Below are 18,526 nucleotides of genomic sequence, written 5' to 3'. Positions count from 1 at the left end.
TGCAATTTAGCAGTGACTCCCAAGTGCTGTCAAACACTGCTCTACACTGATTCCTGATGTATTTTTTAAAATAAATGTATTTCTTTATTGATTTTAGAGAGGAAGGGAGAGGTAGAAAGACTGAAACATCCATGATGAGAGAGGATCATGGATCAGCTGCCTCTTGCACGCCCCCTACTGGGGATTGAGCCTGCAACCCCGGCCTGTGCCCTTGGCCAGAATGGAACATGAGACCCTTCCGTCTGCAGGCTGATGCTCTATCCACTGAGCCAAACCGGCTAGGGCTTCATGTGTTCTTTAAAATATATATATTTTTTATTGATTTCAGAGAGGAAGGGAGAGGGAGAGATTGAAACATCCACGATAAGAGAGGATCATGGATCGGCTGCCTCCTGTACACCCCGTACTGGGGATCTAGCCCAAATCCCGGGCATGTGCCCTTGACAGAAATAAAAACTGGGACCTTTTGGCTCTATCCACTGAGCCAAACCAACTAGGGATAGTTTTTTTTTTTTTTTTTTTGAGTGTGGGGGGAAAAAAAGAGAATAGAAGGGAGGAGAGGAGGGAGGGAGGGATATATATATATATATATATATATATATATATATATATATGCAAATGTTCCTTTGTTCAAACTTTTAAATCTCCGAAAGCTCTTCACCGATTGCTTTGAATTTTTTTAAAAATATATTTTATTGATTTTTCATAGAGAGAAAGGGAGAGAGATAGAGAGTTAGAAACATAGATGAGAGAGAAACATTGATCAGCTGCCTCTTGCACATATCCTACTGGGGATATGCCCGCAACCCCAGTACATGGCCTTGACCGGAATCGAACCTGGGACCTTTCAGTCCGCAGACCAACGCACGATCAATTGAGCCAAACCGGTTTTTGCTGATTGCTTAGAAATTTTGACACAACGTTGCATTCGAACACGCGCATGCTTTTATATATCTATATACCTACTATTATATAGATGTCACACCTGTGACAGGTAAAAACATGCTTTTTTTGAAAAGCAGCGCCATCTGTTGGACATAAAAGCAATACACGCTATACTAAATATTTTAGGATTCCATTTCAATGTTTCTGTTTACAATTATAAAGTGTAGATAAAATTAACCGCAAATATGCGTGTCCAGCTGCAAAATGATTCATCAGCTGAGATATTCTCACATCATTTGCTGGGAATTGGGAACGGAAAGGTGCCGGTTGATCTGACCTCAGGACGAATTGCATTGCCTCATAACTTCTGCAATTTAGTGACGTCAAAAGAAGAATTGGTTGAAAAAGTATTTCCCAATATTCAAAGCAATTGTAAGAACCACGATTGGCTGAGTGAACAAGCTATTCTTGTGGCCAAGAACAAAGACGTCTACGGACTTAACAATATCATTCAGTCTAACATTCAAAGCGAGGCAGTCACATACAAGTCCGTTGACACTGTTGTGGAAGCAGATGAAGCTGTTAATTATCCAACAGAATGTTTGAATTCACTCGATCTACCAGGGATGCCACCGCATGTACTGCAATTGAAAATCGGCGTGCCAATTACCATGTTGTGAAATGTCAACCAGCCCGAGCTTTGACAGGCACGCGGCTTGCAGTAAAAAAATTAATGAGCAATGTCATAGAAGCAACAATCTTGACAGGACCTTTCAAAGGTGAAGATGTCCTCATTCCTCGCATTCCTGTGATTCCATCGGATATGCCATTTCAATTTAAGAGATTGCAATTCCCAATTCAATTGGCGTTTGCAATCACCATCAACAAAGCTCAAGGCCAATCTTTAGAATTGTGCGGTTTAGATCTAGATGCGGATTGCTTCTCACATGGACAATTATATGTTGCATGTTCTAGAGTTGGCAAACGAGACAATCTCTATATCTGCACAGACAATGGAACAACACAAAATGTTGCATACCCACAGGCATTGTGAAATTAAGCGCATTAGAAAACGTGTGCTTTCTTTTTTCTTTCTTTTCCATTTAACCAGACTTAGCCACAGCAATGCGTGCCTGGGTATAGCATATATATATACACTTCCTTTAGCCTGTTTGGTTCAGTGCATTGAGCATTGGCCAGCCTGTGGACCAAAGGGTCCCAGGTCCGATTCCAGCCAAGGTCATGGACCTTGGTGGCAGGTTCTTTGGGCCCTTGCCCTGGTCACAGGCAACCAATTGACGTGTTTCTCTCACATCAATGTTTCCCTGTGTCTTGCCCTGTCTCCTCCACTTTCCCCAAAAATCAATGGAAAAGTATCCTCGGGTGAGGATTAACAGCAACAAATATATATATGTGTGTGTGTGTGTGTGTGTGTGTGTGTGTATTATTGATTTTAGGAAAGGAGGGAGAAAGGGAAGGAGAGAGAGAGAGAGAGAGAGAGAGAGAGAGAGAAATACCTATCAGTTGCCTCCAATACATACTCCAGCTGGGAAATGAACCTGAAATCTGGGCATGTGCCCCAATCTGGAAAGGAATCGGTGACCTTTCAATGCACGAGATGATGCTCAACCAACTGAGCCACACCAGCCAGGGCTCTGTTGCTTCCTGTCTGTGCCCTGATTGGGGATTGAACCCACAAACAGTGGCATAAGGGAAGACGCTGTAGCCAACTGAGCCACCGGTCCAGGGCCAAATTGATTGATTTTGTACATTTCATGGACAAGGCCTCATCCAGATTTACCTCACTTCAAACACACATACTACAGTGTGCTCCCGCTCCACCCCAACACTTTCTTGTCATTTGTCAGGTGAGTCACGCTAAAATCCACAACCACATGACATTGTACGAATGTTCCCCACACCCACCTGCTTGCTGTCTTTGGGCTTTCTTGTGACTATATATATATACATAGGCAGTGGCAGATGTGTCCATGTTAGTGTTTATTGCCTCTATGGCTTCCTGGCTTTGTTGCCTTGTTTGTATGCCTTGGAAATGCCCCATCCCTATGTTGAAAAAAATAGATTTGGGGTGGTGGGTGGTAGTGGAAGGGGGAACACAAAAGAAAGCCAAATAGAAAGAAACCGGGGGGGGGGGGAGGTGGAGGAGGAAAATGGTGACAGAAAGAGGCTTTATACTTTGGGCGCTGTATTCAGGTGATGTTTTGTTGAGTTGTACACTTGAAAAACTTGTATGTATGTGTGTGTGTGTGTGTGTGTGGTTTGTGTGGTGTGTGTGTGTTTTCTTGGAGTTTCATACCATTAACCTGAGAAACACTCAAACCTGTAAATAATTTCTGTGATGAATTTATTTGAACCAGACTGTCAGCTACTGCTGGGAAGCAGAATCTTAAGGAATTAAAAATCTATTCTTTTCAAGGCAGGGAGGAGGCCTTTCCAAGGCCTAGATAACGAAATCCAGGGACCAGACCAGGGGTGAAGGATAAACTTAAGTCATCACATAGGAGTTTAAAATCAGCCGGCCTCTGCACAGATACACAGCACAGCAAAGCCCAAAGTCCACAAGCATGTCTTTGACCTATTTTTATAAATCACCATCCAAGGATGAGACTTGTAAATGGTTTCAAACACTGCTACACTCTTTCCTGCTATTGACCAGTGGGTTTCCATGAAATCCAGTGATGATAGATGAGGGAGGTGGGAGAAAGCAAAGGGGAGGAGGCTGGGGGTTGGTAAGCTGTAAAATGATAGTGAGTGGTCAAAAATTAACATGATAACAGTAACAATGAGGGAATTTGTGGTCTCTTCCCTGGGACTCTTGGTTGTGCCTCAAGGGCACTGGAAAAAAGGGAAGTGACTAGTTACCTCTTGTCATTCACTAGTACAAAGATATGTGACCCACCCTAACCGGCTTTGCTTATCTGGTGCCAGCCCAGGAACAGCTCTGGTGTTGTGCAGGAAGTGAAGACCTGCGTGCCTCCGCAGGGGCTCAATCCGAGGCCAATTCGGGCCCCACCATGGCCGACAAAATCCACATGTCACTGGATGACATTAGGCTGGACTGGAGCCAGCGGGCCTGCCCTGGCCGGGGCCGTGGCTGCGGCGGGGGCGGGGGCAAGGACCTAGGCCGGACCGAGGCCCGGTCACCTCCCAGGGAGGCCGGGGTTGTGGAGTGCAGGCCTCCGCACCAGAGCGCAGAGGCGGCGGGCCGTTCCGGAACCAGGCTGCCCTCGGCCGAGGCAGGAACCAGCCGGCGCCCTACAGCAGGCTGACACAGCTTCCGTAGGAGTGGCAACACGACCGCTTCCACAAGGCCTTCGGCAGGGGCGCCGGCCTGATGACCGGGGGGAAGCTGCTGCTGTCCATCCTGGACTTCGGAGTGTCTGACGTGGACATTCAGCAGCTGTTTGCGGAGTTCGGGCCTCTGAAGAAGGCCGGTGTCCATTACGACCGCTCTGGCCGCAGCCTGGGAACAGCCCACGAGCACTTTGAGCGGAAGGCAGACGCCCTGGATGCCATGAAACAGTACAACGGCGTCCCTTTGGATGGCTGTCCCCTCAACATCCAGATCCTCATCTCACAGATAGACACGCATCCCAGGGCAGTACAGAGTGTCAACAGAGGCTGGGTGACTACAAACCGAGGATCTGGAGGCTTCAGCGGCAGCACTCGGAGGGGCGCCTGGGGAGGCAACGGGTGAACAGGCAGGCACACTGGCCGCAATTGAAAGCCACAGATCTCAGCGGAGGAATTGGACGCCGATTTGGACGCTTACAACTCGATGTGGGGCACCAAGCATTTGGACGCTCAGAAGGATGCTTACAGCCTGATGAGGGACACCAAAAAGTTGGATTCCCAGCTGGATGCTTACAGCGCTATGAGGGCACCGAGCAGTTGGACGCCAAGCAGTATGCTTACAGTGCGATGAGGGGCACCGGAGCAGTTGGATGCCCAGTAGGACGCTGAAAACTCGAAGAGGGGCACCGATAAGTTGAACGCCCAGCTGGACAATTACAAAGTGATGCGGGCCACCAAGCAGTTGGACGCCAAGTAGGACGCTTACAACTCGATGAGGGACACCAAACAGATGGACGCCAAGCTGGACGCTTACAGTGTGATGAGGGGCACCAAGTAGTTGAACTCCCAGAAGGACACTGACAACTCCTTGAGGGGCACCGAGCAGTTGGATGCCCAGCTGGACGCTTACAGTGGGATGAGGGACAACGAGGAGTTGGACGCCCAGAAGGTCGCTTACAGCTCCATGAGGGTCACTGAGGAGTTGGACTCCCAGCTGGACGCTGACAGTGCGATGAGGGACACCCCTGAGTTGGACACCCTACTGGACACTTACAACGCTATGAGGGACACTGAGGATTTAGACGGCCAAATGGATGGCGTGGAGATGGACGCCCTGCTGGACGATTACAATGCGATGATGGACACCAGATAAAGCACCAGCAAGTCAGTGTGTGGGAGGATGGCCAGGGACCTGTGGCCAATGATGGAGTTGATTCTTCTGTTTTGAAATAGGATTTAAAACTCATTTAAAGATTTTTCGTTAACTTTTATTTTATTAAATATTTCTGAAAAAGACCTGTTTTGTACCGAGTCATTTTGGGGATACATTTTACTGGTTGCTGTTTTCACCTTGGCCATAATTAACAGAAAGGGGCGTAGGAAAAACAAACAAACAAACAAACAAAAAAACTCGTTCCGAGTAGGAGGGCCCCCTTCGGTGAGCCTTGAAGCCTAGGGCACAGGCCCGGGTGGAGCAGCTGCAGGTGCAGATCTTGGTGGTAGTAGCAAAAATTCAAAGGAGAACTTAGAAGGCCGAAGTGGAAAAGGGTTCCATGTGAACAGAAGTTGATCATGGGTCAGTCGGTCCTGAGAGATGGGCGAACATCGTTCCAAAGGGACCGGTGATGGCTGCCATTGCCCTCAGCCGATCGAAAGGGAGTTGAGTTCAGAACCCCGAGTCCGGAGTGGCGGAGACGGGCGCCGAGAAGCTTCCAGTGCGGTAACACAACCGGTCCCAGAGAAGCCGGCCGCCGCTCCGGGGAGAGTTCTCTTTTCTTTGTGAAGGGCAGGGCGTCCTGAAATTGGTTCGCCCCAAGAGATGGGCCCTTGCCTTGGAAAGCGTCGGTTCCGGCGGCATCCAGTGAGCTCTCGCTGACCCTGGAAAATCGGGGGAGAGGGTGTTAATCTCGCTCCGGGCGGTACCCATATCCTCAGCAGGTCTCCAAGGTGAACAGCCTCTGGCATGTTGGAACAATGTAGGTAAGGGAAGTCAGCAAGCAGGATCCGGAACTTCGGGATAAGGATTGGCCCTAAGGGCTGAGTTGGTCTTGCTGGGACCTGAAGCAGGGCTGGGCGCGCACCTTGGCTGGGCTAGGCGATGCAGCCCCCCCCCCCCCCCCCCCCCCGCCACGCCGGGACCTACCCCCCGCTGCCCTTCCCCTCTGGTGCCCTGGCCTCCAGCTTTCTCCTCCCCATGTCGCTCTCCCTTCCCCATCTCCCTCGGCTGGGGAGGGGGTCGGGGGTGGCGTGTGTGTGTGTGGGGGGGGCGGGGAGGGGCGGTGCAGCTTACCCTTGCTCCCTTTTATAGCCTGGGAATGTGGTGGGTGGAGCCAGAGACCCACCAATCAGCCGGCCCCAGAACTGAAGCTTTGTCACCGGTTGAGAGTCAAGTTTAGGGTGGGGGCGCTCATGCCCCAGGCTAGATCCCCCACAGGACACGCCCTTCAGGTGGCATTCACCAAAAGCATCTCAAGGAAAGGTTCTCTTGAACGTGGCTGCGATGCTTGGTGTGCTTGACCGTCGCCTCTAGTGCGGGCTCCTCGGAGCCGGGACCTGTGAAGAGTGTGTGTGTGTGTGTGTTTGGGGGGGGTATTTTATTTTTTGTTATTTTATTATTTCTTTGCTCATTTCTCTTCATTCATTGCAATTGACTCTATTTCTCGGCAATGAATGGTTACAAACATCGGTCCCATTTGTATTTTTTTTATCAGTAGAATTTCTGGATTTTAAGGACTATTTCAGTGCTTATCATTGCCTGTCACATATCTGCCTGTCCTTTCTATCCATAGCAAATGGATGCCCTCAAGCCTCATGAATTTATTAATAAAAGTTAAAAATAATCTTAACCATGTGCTTCATTTGAAAATTGACATACAACCCTATAAAAGCCCTGTTCACTGTCTCTGCTATCCAGGTTGTCAACTGTCCTTGAACACATCTAGCAGTGATGGTGTGTGGTGTGAGGTAGGGCTTTACCTTCAGGGTGCTCTGGTGTGTGTGTGTGTGTGTGTGTGTGTGTGTGTGTGTTTATCTTGGTTTTTCAACCTCCAATGTATGGAGAGGCTGTTCATTTGTCCTAGGTCAAGAATGCTGGTAACCACACACCTGGACTCCGGTGGGCCCAGGACAATCCACAAGGAAAAAATCTCCTAGGCGCCCGTCACTCAGCAGATATCTTGTTAGCAGACCTCGTGCTTTCTACTGCCCCCGTGTGTATGTGTCTACAGGAGACACTGGAGAAATAAACGAAAGGAATTCAAACATAGCACTACAGAGAGCCCTCAACATACAAGACAAGAGAGCAGGAAAATAAAAGAGGAACAGAGGATTCCAAAAAACTCAGAAAGCCATAACATTGCAAGCACACTTAACTGGCCATAATCTATTCAAGATAAATAGATGCGAAGATCCATTTGAAAGACAAACGGAGCCTTTCTGGTGTGGCTCAGTAGGTGAGAGGTCATGTCATGCAATGGAAAGCTGAGGGCTCCATTCTGGGTCAAGAGATTCCTGGTCAAGGGCACATACGTGGTTTCACATACCAGGTTCTATCCTGACTCTGGGCAGGGTGCATGTGGGAGGCAACCAATCCATGTTTCTCTCACATCACTGTTTTCCCCCTCTCTCTCTCACTCACATTCTCCTGTTCGTGGTTGTGATGCCTGGTATTCATTCCTCAAAAGGAGGGGGCAGCAGGAAGCGATGGCTCTGGGAGGGGAGAGACCCGAGACTCAAACACAACGAATGAAGCAGGCCTTGGAGGTCATGGGAGGCAGAGGCTGAAGTTGAGGTGAATAAAATATGTATGGTTTTGTATATTAGCTCTGAGACCAGGATGCCAGGGGCCACCAGCAGCTGGTGGAGGCAGGCGAGATGCTCCCCAGAGCCCCCAGATGAGAAGGGGTCCCGGTGGCACCTTGATTTGTGACTCCTGGCACATGGACTCTCAGGGAATTCCTCTCTGTTCTTGTAACCCACCTCTTTGGTGGCAGAAGGACATGGCGATTCTAAGAGATGAATAGGATGCTGTCCTTCAGATGTGCCCTTTGACGTCTGTTTTTCAAAACCATTGAAGCCAAGGAGGTCAGTTGTACTGTAGGTGTGATCAGAATTTCAGCTGAGCCTCAAATATGATCCACAGGCCTGAGCCACCCTGCAAAAAGCCACAATGAATCTCCTAGAGGCGGGTCACTCAGCAGAAATCTCGGTGCCCGACATTGTGCTCCGTGTGTGTGTGTGTGTGTGTGTGTGTGTGTGTGTGTGTGTATCCGCGGTCACTCAGGCAAACTGGTGGATTTCCATTGTGGGATGACATCTGTGAGCACCCCTCTTCTGCCCCTGCCCCGTCCCCCCTCCTGCACCACACACACACACACACACACACACACACACACACACACACACACACCTGCCTTCTTGCAGACAGCGACCAGGGCTGGAACTTCCCCCAGCCCTGGGGTCTATAAACACCAGGGAGGTCCAGACACCTGGCTCTGTCTTTCCCAGAGAAAGCTGAGGAAGGAGGTGGGGGTGGGGGTGAAGAGGAGGCTTGCATTGACGCTCCAGGACCAGTAGAGGGCACCACTGGCCCGCTGAATAGATTCCCGGGCTTGGGGTGAGCTTGGGAGATGGGGCAGGTGCACAAGAAGGCCTCAGGGCTCCATCTCCAGGCCTTGCGGAGAGGCATCGCCATTTTCTGGGTTGAAGAGGGGACAATACCTACTTAGGCTCCGGTGGGCCCAGGACAATCCACATTGAAAAAAGCCACAGTAAATCTCCTAGGCGCGTGTCACTCAGCAGATATGTTGTCAGCGGAACTTGTGCTCCGGTGTGTGTGGAGGGTGCGGGGGGAGGAGGAGGACTAGGTGTGTGGGTGTGGGTGTGCGTTTGGGAGTGTGTGTGTGTGCGCGGGCGTGCGTCTGTGCGTATACATCCGCAGTCACGCACGGACACTTCTGGCTTTGAATGGTCCGTCGGCATCCATGAGCACCCTTCATCCCCTGCCTTCTCAAAGACAGAGCCCCCTCGGGTCTAGCCAGAACTGGGGAAGTCCAGTCACCTGGCTCTGCCTTCCCCAGAGGAGGCTGCAGGAGGGGGCTCTTGCATTGACGCTTCTCGACCAGCAGAGGACGGGACGGGATCTTTGGCCCAGGCCACGGCCCCAGCTAACCCAATCTCTGTAATCCACAAAGACTATGTCTGGTTCGGGCCATCTTGTCGACCCTCCCAACCCCTCACCTCCCCACCCCGCTCACTCTCTGGATGGATGGATGGTCAGGCCCTGGCCCAGAGACAAAGTCCGGGCCTGGCCATCTGGGCTTGCTGAAACCTCAGAAAGTTGAAAGGCCGGATCAACGTGTTTCTGAGGAGGTTTTTTAATTTTTATTATGTTTATTTTTTATTTATTTATTTATTTATTATTATTTTTTTATTGCTTAAAGCGTTACAAAGGGTATTACATATGTGTCCTTTTTTCCCCCCAACCCTTGACAAGCCCCTGCCCTCCCTTACCCCCCAGTGTCTTATGTCCATTAGTTATGGTTATATGGATGCATATAAGTCCTTCGGTTGATCTCTTACTCCCCTCCCTCCTGTCCCCCAACCCTCCCTGGCCTTACCACTGAAGTCCGACAATCGGTTTGAGGCAGCTCTGCCACTGTATTTATTATTGTTCAAAAGTTTGTAATGGTCTTAATTATCCATGAAAGAATGAGATCATGTGGTATTTTTCCTTCATTGACTGGCTTGTTTCACTTAGCATAATGCTCTCCAGTTCCATCCATGCTGTTGCAAATGGTAAGAGTTCCTTCCTTTTAACAGCAGCATAGGATTCCATCGTGTAGATGTACCACAGTTTTCTAATCCATTCATCTACTGATGGGCACTTAGGCTATTTCCAGATCTTAGCTATGGTAAATTGTGCTGCTATGAACATCTGGGTGCATATATCCTTTCTGATTGGTGTTTCTGGTTTCTTGGGATATATTCCTAGAAGTGGGATCACAGGGTCAAATGGGAGTTCCATTTCCAATTTTTTGAGGAACCTCCATACTGCCTTCCATAGTGGCTGCACCAGTCTGCATTGTGCACCAGCAGTGCACAAGTGTTCCTTTTTCTCCACATCCTCTCCAGCACTTGTCGTTTGTTGATTTGTTGATGATGGCCATTCTGACAGGTGTGAGATGGTACCTCATTGTTGTTTTGATTTGCATCTCTCGGATGATTAGTGACTTTGAGCATGTTTTCATGTCTCTTGGCTTTCTGAATGTCCTCTTTTGAAAGGTGTCTATTTAGATCCTTTGCCCATTTTTTGATTGGATTGTTTATCTTCTTTTTGTTAAGTTGTATGAGTTCCCTATAAATTTTGGAGATTAAGCCCTTATCAGATATGACGTTGGCAAATATGTTTTCCCACGAGGTGGGTTTTCTTGTTGTTTTGTTGATGGTTTCTTTTGCTGTGCAGAAGCTTTTTATTTTGATGTAGTCCCATTTGTTCAGTTTCTCTTTAGTTTCAACTGCCGTAGGAGCTGTATCAGTGAAGAAATTGCTTTGGCATATGTCTGAGATTTTGTTGCCTTTGTATTCTTCTAGCATTGTTATGGTTTCCTGTCGTACATTTAAGTCCTTTATCCATTTTGAGTTTATTCTTGTGTATGGTGTAAGTTGGTGGTCTAGTTTCATTTTCTTGCATATGTCTGTCCAATTTTCCCAACACCATTTATTGAAGAGACTATCTTGGCTCCATTGTATGTTCATGCCTCCTTTGTCAAAAATTAATTGAGCATATTGGTTCGGGCTAATTTCTGGACTCTCTATTCTATTCCACTGATCTATATGTCTGTTCTTGTGCCAGTACCAGGCAGTTTTGAGAACAGTGGCTTTGTAATACAGCTTGATATCTGGCATTGAGATCCCACCTACTTTGTTCTTTCTCAGGATCGTTGCAGCTATTCGGGGTCTTTTTTTATTCCAGATGAATTTTTGGAGAGTTCGTTCTAGATCTTTGAAGAAGGCCATTGGTATTTTAATGGGAAGTGCGTTGAATGTATAGATTGCTTTGGGTAGTATGGACATTTTAATGATGTTAATTCTACCAATCCAAGAACATGGTATGTTCTTCCATCTGTTTATGTCTTCCTCTATCTCTTTTTTCAACGTCCTGTAGTTTTCTGAGTAGAGGTCTTTAACCTCTTTAGTTAAGTTTATTCCTAGGTATCTTAATTTTTTTGGTGCGATGGTAAATGGGATTGTTTTTCTGATCTCCCTTTCTGAAAGTTCACTATTGGTGTATAGAAATGCCTCAGATTTCTTGGGGTTAATTTTGTATCCTGCTACATTGCCAAATTCATGTATTAAGTCTAGTAGCTTTTTGATGGAGTCTCTAGGGTTTTGTATGTATAATATCACGTCATCTGCAAATAAGGACAGTTTTACTTCCTCTTTTCCAATTTGGATGCCTTTTATTTCTTCTTCTTGCCTAATTGCAATGGCTAATACTTCCAGTACTATGTTGAACAGGAGTGGTGAGAGTGGGCATCCCTGTCTTGTTCCTGTTCTTAGGGGAAATGGTGTTAGTTTTTGTCCATTGAGTATGATGTTGGCTGTGGGCCTGTCATATATGGCTTTTATTATGTTGAGGTATGATCCTTCTATTCCCACCTTTCTGAGAGTTTTTATCAAAAATGGGTGTTGGATTTTGTCGAATGCTTTTTCTGCATCAATTGATATGACCATGTGGTTTTTTTCTTTCAATTTGTTTATGTGATGTATCACATTTATTGATTTACGGATGTTGTACCATCCTTGCATCTCTGGGATAAATCCTACTTGGTCATGGTGTATGATCCTTCTGATGTACTGCTGGATCCGATTTGCTAAGATTTTGTTGAGGATTTTGGCATCTATGTTCATGAGGGATATTGGCCTGTAATTCTCTTTCATTGTGATGTCTTTACCTGGTTTTGGTATTAGGGTGATGCTGGCTTCATAGAATGAGCTTGGAAGTGTTCCTTCCTCTTGAATTTTTTGTAGTAGTCTGAGAAGGGTAGGTTTTAGTTCTTCCTTGAATGTTTGGTAGAACTCCCCTGTGAAGCCGTCTGGCCCTGGGCTTTTGTTTGCTGGAAGCTTTCTGATGACTGCTTCAATTTCTTCCATAGTTATTGGCCTATTGAGGTTTTTAGATTCTTCCTGATTGAGTTTTGGAATGTTGTATTTTTCTAGGAATTTGTCCATTTCCTCCAGGTTGTCTAGTTTGTTGGAGTAGAGTTGCCCGTAGTATTGTTTAACAATCATTTGTATTTCTGTGGGGTCTGTTGTTATTTCGCCTCTATCATTTCTGATTTGGTTTATTTGGGACCTCTCTCTTTGCTTCTTGGTGAGCCTGGCTAGGGGTTTGTCAATCTTGTTTATTCTTTCAAAGAACCAGCTCTTGGTTTCATTGATTTTCTGTATTGTTTTTTTGGTCTCTATTTCATTGATTTCTGCTCTAATCTTTATTATCTCCTTCCTTCTGCTCACTCTGGGGTTTTCTTGTTGCTCTCTTTCTAATTCTTTGAGTTGTAGAGTTAGATGATTGACTACCATTTTTTCTTGTTTTTTGAGATAGGCCTGTAGAGCTATAAACTTTCCTCTCAGGACTGCTTTCATTGTGTCCCAGAGGTTTTGGATTGTTGTGTTTTCATTGTCATTAGTGTCCAGGATGTTTTTAATTTCTTCTTTGATGTCATCGGTAACCCAATCAATATTTAATAACATGCTATTCAGCTTCCAAGTGTTTGAGTATTTTGGGTTGTTTTTATTGTAGTTTATTTCTAACATTATGCCAACGTGGTCTGCAAAGAAGCTTTTTATGATTTCAATCTTCTTGAATTTGTGGAGACTTTGCTTGTGACCCAATATGTGGTCTATTTTTGAATATGTCCCATGAGCACCTGAGAGGAATGTATATTCCGCAGCTGTGGGGTGAAATGTTCTGAAGATGTCAATTAAGTCCATCTGATCTAGTGAGTCATTTAGGATTGCTGTTTCTTTGCTGAGTTTTTGTCTAGCGGATTTATCCAGTGATGTCAGTGGTGTATTAAAGTCCCCTACTATGATTGTATTGTTGTCGATCTCTCCCCTGATATCTTCCAGAAGTTTTCTTATGTATGTGGGTGCTCCTGCATTGGGTGCATATATGTTTACCAGGGTTATATCTTCTTGTTGTATTGATCCCTTTAATATTATGAAGTGGCCTTCCTTATCTCTGGTTATGGCCTTCACTTTGAGATGTATTTTGTCCGATATAAGTATTGCTACCCCAGCTTTCTTTTCCTTTCCATTTGCGTGAAAGATATTTTTCCATCCCTTCACTTTCAGTCTGTGTGAGTCCCTTCTAATGAGGTGGGTCTCTTGTAGACAGCAGATGTATGGGTCATGTTTTTTTATCCATTCAGCCACTCGATGTCTTTTGGTTGGAGCATTTAGTCCATTTACATTTAAAGTTATTATTGAAAGGTACTTGTTTGTAGCCATTTCTTTTTTTGTGTGTGTGTGTGGCTGTTTTCTTTCTGAGCTTGATATTTCTTCTTTTTACACCAGTCCCTTTAGCATTTCTTGCATGGCTGGCTTGGTGGTGATAAACTCCCTTAGCCCTTTTTTGTCTGTGAAGCTTCTTATTTCCCCTTCAATTTTGAATGATAGCCTTGCTGGATAGAGTATTCTTGGATTCAGTCCTTTGCTTTGCATCACTTTGTAGATTTCCGTCCATTCTTTTCTGGCCTGATGTGTTTCTGTTGAGAAATCATTTGATAATCTAATGGGAGATCCCTTGTATGTTACTTTCCGTCTCTCTCTTGCAGCCTGTAAGATTCTCTCTTTATCCTGAACATTTGCCATGGTAATTATGATGTGTCTTGGTGTGGGTCTTTTTGGGTTCACCTTGTTTGGGACTCTCTGGGCTTGTGTGACTTTTTTCTTCCCCACCTCAGGGAAGTTTTCTGATATTATTTCTTCGAATAGGTTTTCTAGTCCATGTTCATCTTTCTGTTGTTCTGGCACCCCTATTATTTGTATGTTGTTTCGTTTCATGTTGTCCCAAAGCTCCCTTAGGCTCTCCTCCTGTCTTTTAATTTTTTTCTCCATTTGCCGTACAGTTTGAGTGTGTTTTGCTTCCTTGTCTTCTAATTCACTAATTCGGTCCTCCGCTTCTCCCAGTCTACTGTTGATACTTTCAATGGAGTTTTTTATTGCAGCTATGTCGCTCTTCATTTCTTCTTGGGACTTACTTAAGTTGTTGATTTTTTCATCTGTTTCTTCTAGCTTCTTGCATAAGTAGTTGAGTTTTTCATCTGTTTCTTCTTGCTTCTTGAACATCTGGTGCATGTACTCTAGGAACCTTATTCTGAATTTTTTTTCCGTCATGTTGCATATCTCTGTCTCAGCTGCTTTTCTGGTGAGTCCTCCTTTTCTTTCCTTTGGGGGTTTCTTTGCCTACCCATGTTTGATCTCGCTGACATATGTAGATGTTGAGATGTTCAGTGGCTGCTCCCTGGGTGGCAGGGGCTCCTTGGGTTGTGGTTGCTGCTCAGATGGTTGCAGTAGCAGCTGCTTTCCAGTTGGCAGCAGCTCCTCTGGTGGGTGTTTTTCACAGCTGTGTTGGCTCTTCTGGCTGGTGGGGGGAGGCTTCACGTACAGCTGCTGTTCCACAGACAGAGGGTGTGGTGATCAGGAGGCTGTGGTGATCAGGAGGCTGCGGTGATCAGGGGGCTGCTGTTGCTTGGATCTGCGGTCTGGGAAACGCTCCTCTCTTACCAGCACTGCATGATCTGGGAAACGCTCCTCTCTTATGGGCACTGCATGGTCCGGTCAGTTCCTCAGGATGCCCCCTTTAGTCTCAGTTCTCTGCAATCACAAAATCCAAATTTCAAATCTCCTGGTGCCAGCAAACCCGCGGAACTCCTTACCCCGGTCAGGGTCTGTGTCTGTCCCAAGAGACGCGGCTGTCTGCCATGCGGTCTCCCTCCGACCCTCTGGGCTCAGGTCCGGCAAACTTTCCTGCCCAGATCCCTGGCTTTTAACCTTTCCAGGGGAGGTCTGCCCTTCCCGGCTTCAAACCGTCTCACCAGCTGAGTAAATTTGCCAATTCTGGGTGGGTGTTATTAGTTTCAGCTGCTTACTCCGTTTGCTCCGGGACAAGACATAGGATGTGTCTGCCTATATCGCCGCCATCTTGCTTCTCCTCCTATTTTTATTTTTTTAAGGAGTATTTTTTTTTTCAATCTGGAATGACGTGGAAGGTGTCATTCCAGGCCCCCAAGTCCAAGAATGTGGGGGGAGGAAGCTGACCTGAATCCAGTTCCTCAAGCTGGTTTGCCTCCTCTGTTGGTGTGTGGGGACCTCGTCACACTACAAAACTGTTCACTATTTACTAGGAGCAATGTCAGAGTCATCCTTCAGCACTCCAGCCATGTGTTCGTTATGAGTCTTAAATCATCGCTTTTTGTGAAGCGGGCAGGCCTTTTCCTTCTCTGGATAGGGGCCACTTTCTTTGGTCTGGATTCCTGCATGGAAGAAATACCCTGTCGCTTCAGATATTCTTCTGAATATCTCCGCTGCCATCTCCAATTTTCTCCTCACTCATTGAATCCACAGTGACACTCCTCCACAGTTTCTGAAACTCTTTGTCCACAGAAAATTGACAGCTTTTATCATTGAAGAAAAGAATTTTCTTCTTTTCCGGATGATTTACAAAGAATACCTGGTCCCGTAAAGCCTTCACAGCTTTCTGGGAATTGGGCAGTTCTTCCTCTATGTCTTCTAGAAGAATTGCTCCTAAGCCTCGCTTTTCATGCTTATCTAAGAGACTAAGCAGAGCCTTCTTATCTTCTACACAATGAAATACTACGCTGCGGTTAAAAAAAAGAGAAGGGATTCTTGCCATTTACAACAGCATGGGTGGAACTGGAGAGCATTATGCAAAGTGAAATTAGCCAGTCAGAGAAAAAAGAATACCACGTGATCTTACTCATTTGTGGAATATAGAGAACAACATAGACTGATGAACAGGGACAGGTCCATAGACATCTGTACCACCACTCTGTGCTGGGGCCTCTGCAGCATGGCCACCACCAGACAGTCCAGGGCTATCCCGGTATCTTTATATTTCTGGATTCCTTTATATATATCTAGATAGATATTTCTATCTATCTATCAATCTATCTATCTATCCCAAATCATGTTCATGTTCAATTTGTAACAAGGAAATTGGGGGTCACCACAACATGAGGAGCTGTATTAAAGGATCACAGCATTAGGACGGTTGAGACCACTGGTCTAAGGTTTATTTCTACCTCAATTTCTGGCCCCTACCCAGCCTGGCCCTGGTTTGGGCTTGGGCAGGAGGCAAACAACTGAGGTGTTTCTCTCACATGGATTATGTCTGTTTTCCCCTCTCTGCCCCACTCTCTCTAAACATTAAAGGGAAAATATCCTCGGGTGCGGATTAAAAAAAAAACAAAAAACGAACAAAGGTGGGTCACCAGGTCAGAAGGTCCAATCTTCAAAGTGCATGCAAGCTGCTCCTCCCAGGGGGTCCGGGAATGCTTGAGAGCATCTCCAGGAAGGCCTGCGGGGACAGTACTTCCACATTCTGGAAGGTGTTCTGGACTCTGCCTAACAGGATGAAGTATTTCATCTCCAGCCAGATGAACCCGAAGTGGTTCTCATCGAACAGGATGAAGACTCCAGGGCAGCGCCTGGGGTAGGCGGAGCCATGTAAGGTAACAATGTGCACGCCATAGTAACACATCCTGCAGGTTGGAGGCGGGGGATAGATCTGGTCTCTTGAGCCCACGCCCACAGGCAGAACAAACGGAACAGGCTGCTCCTCCGAAGGTGCAGCCCAGGACTCCCCAATGCTGGGCTGCGCAGGGCTCTGCCAGCCATGGCCCTCGCTTTCCTCAGTTCTGTTTTCTTGCTGCTGCTGCTCGCGGATCACCTGCTCCTCAATCTCCTGGACCACGCGGGAGAGCTCGTTGAAGTTGCGGAAGGTCTCGCCATCTGGCAGATGGATGCGGCGCATGAGGTGGATCTCTAACGTCCAGATTAAGTATCCCGTGATCTTCGTGACCCGGGCATACTTCCCATGGAAGCTGAGCATGGCAATCATTAGACCGAAGCCATCAGATTTGCCTAGGAAGAGGCCTGGCCTGAGGAGGTCGTCCAGGTGGCTGGGGCGGGGGGGGGGGGGGGGGCAGGTAGAAATGGCGGTAGGTCAGGCGGTCATACAGCCGTCTGTCTTCCTGGGACATCTCCAGCCCCCGTCCTCCCCTAAGCCGCGTTGGTGAATCCTGTCGGGGGTCTCTCTGGATCCACCGGTTGCTGAACCTGTCCTTCTGAATCTGCATGTGTCGGCTATGGGAAAAGCTGTAGAAGTCGTCCATGTACTCCACCGTGGCTGATTTCCTCTGCGTCAGGTGAATTCTAAATGAAGGCTCGAATTGCATTGGGCCAGCCACATGGGTGTTTAAGAGAGGCCCGTACATCCAACCAGTAATGCATAAGCCATCATCCACCACTACATTCAGCAGTCTTCTATAGCCATAATCTAGCTGCCACAAACCCAAAAGGATTCTGTATGGGAACATCTTGGTGTAGACTTCTCTATAAGACATACCACCGATCATCTCCGGTTTCTGCAAGTTTTCCGGAATGCCAAGCTCCTCGCGACAGCGCAGTCTCCAGATGCTGTCGGTGTGCAGGATGTGCCGGAATTTGGTGCAGGCCTGGGCCAGGCTGGCCAGGTCGGTGCCCGGGAGTGAGGCGAAGATGTCCACCAGCATCTCCACAGGCAGGTCCTGCAGCGAGCAGTGCGGAGGCGGCATGGGGCTCGTGATTCCTCCACTCCCCGAACAGCACAACGCTGAGGCGTCCGCCTCGACGTGATTTTCTGCTGGGGCCGGCTTGCTTTTGGGCGCTGCCTTCTCAGGTGGGCCCTGGCACTCCTGAGGACACCGACATCGCTGAGAAGAGCCCAAGCTGCAGAGGCAAGTGCACTCCTCCATGCCTCCACGTGTAACAGCCAACACAATCCACCTATATTTTATTTAAAAAAGTCTCTCTCACCCCTCCCACTGTGGGGTCAGCTCTCTGGCCACAGAAGCCTTGGGCTGCAGTGAGGTCTGAGCCAATCAGAAGCCACGCTAGAGCCGCTTGCCCATTGCGGTGGTGTGATTGGTGGATTCCAGCATAAAAGCCTGTCCGTGGCTCCGCCCCTGCCTGCCAGTGCCGAACAATCTTCAACCCGCACTCGCTGGAAGGAGCAAAACCGCTCCCAAGTCTCTCTCCT

General features: G+C 47.4%; 1 protein-coding gene and 2 pseudogenes across 1 annotated transcript; 1 reads left to right on the top strand and 2 right to left on the bottom strand.

The window, feature by feature from the left end:
- The first annotated feature begins 3,920 nt into the window (after positions 1 to 3,920).
- LOC139000868 (uncharacterized) lies at positions 3,921 to 5,353 on the top strand. The gene is given in 3 exon segments (XM_070402851.1): positions 3,921 to 3,957; positions 4,251 to 4,822; positions 5,051 to 5,353. Coding segments are annotated over 3 exon segments (912 nt in total).
- A 10,247-nt stretch (positions 5,354 to 15,600) lies between these two features.
- On the bottom strand, positions 15,601 to 16,120 carry LOC139000867 (general transcription factor IIE subunit 2 pseudogene; annotated as a pseudogene).
- Positions 16,121 to 16,738: 618 nt separating this feature from the next.
- Positions 16,739 to 18,242, bottom strand: LOC139000866 (F-box only protein 31 pseudogene; annotated as a pseudogene).
- Positions 18,243 to 18,526: the final 284 nt, after the last annotated feature.

This window comes from Myotis yumanensis, unplaced genomic scaffold (assembly GCF_028538775.1).
Source record: "Myotis yumanensis isolate MYYU_CA2020_CCGP unplaced genomic scaffold, mMyoYum1.0.hap1 SCAF_38, whole genome shotgun sequence".
NCBI classification, from domain to species: Eukaryota; Metazoa; Chordata; class Mammalia; order Chiroptera; family Vespertilionidae; genus Myotis; species Myotis yumanensis.
This window is presented reverse-complemented; position numbering and strand designations above follow the sequence as displayed.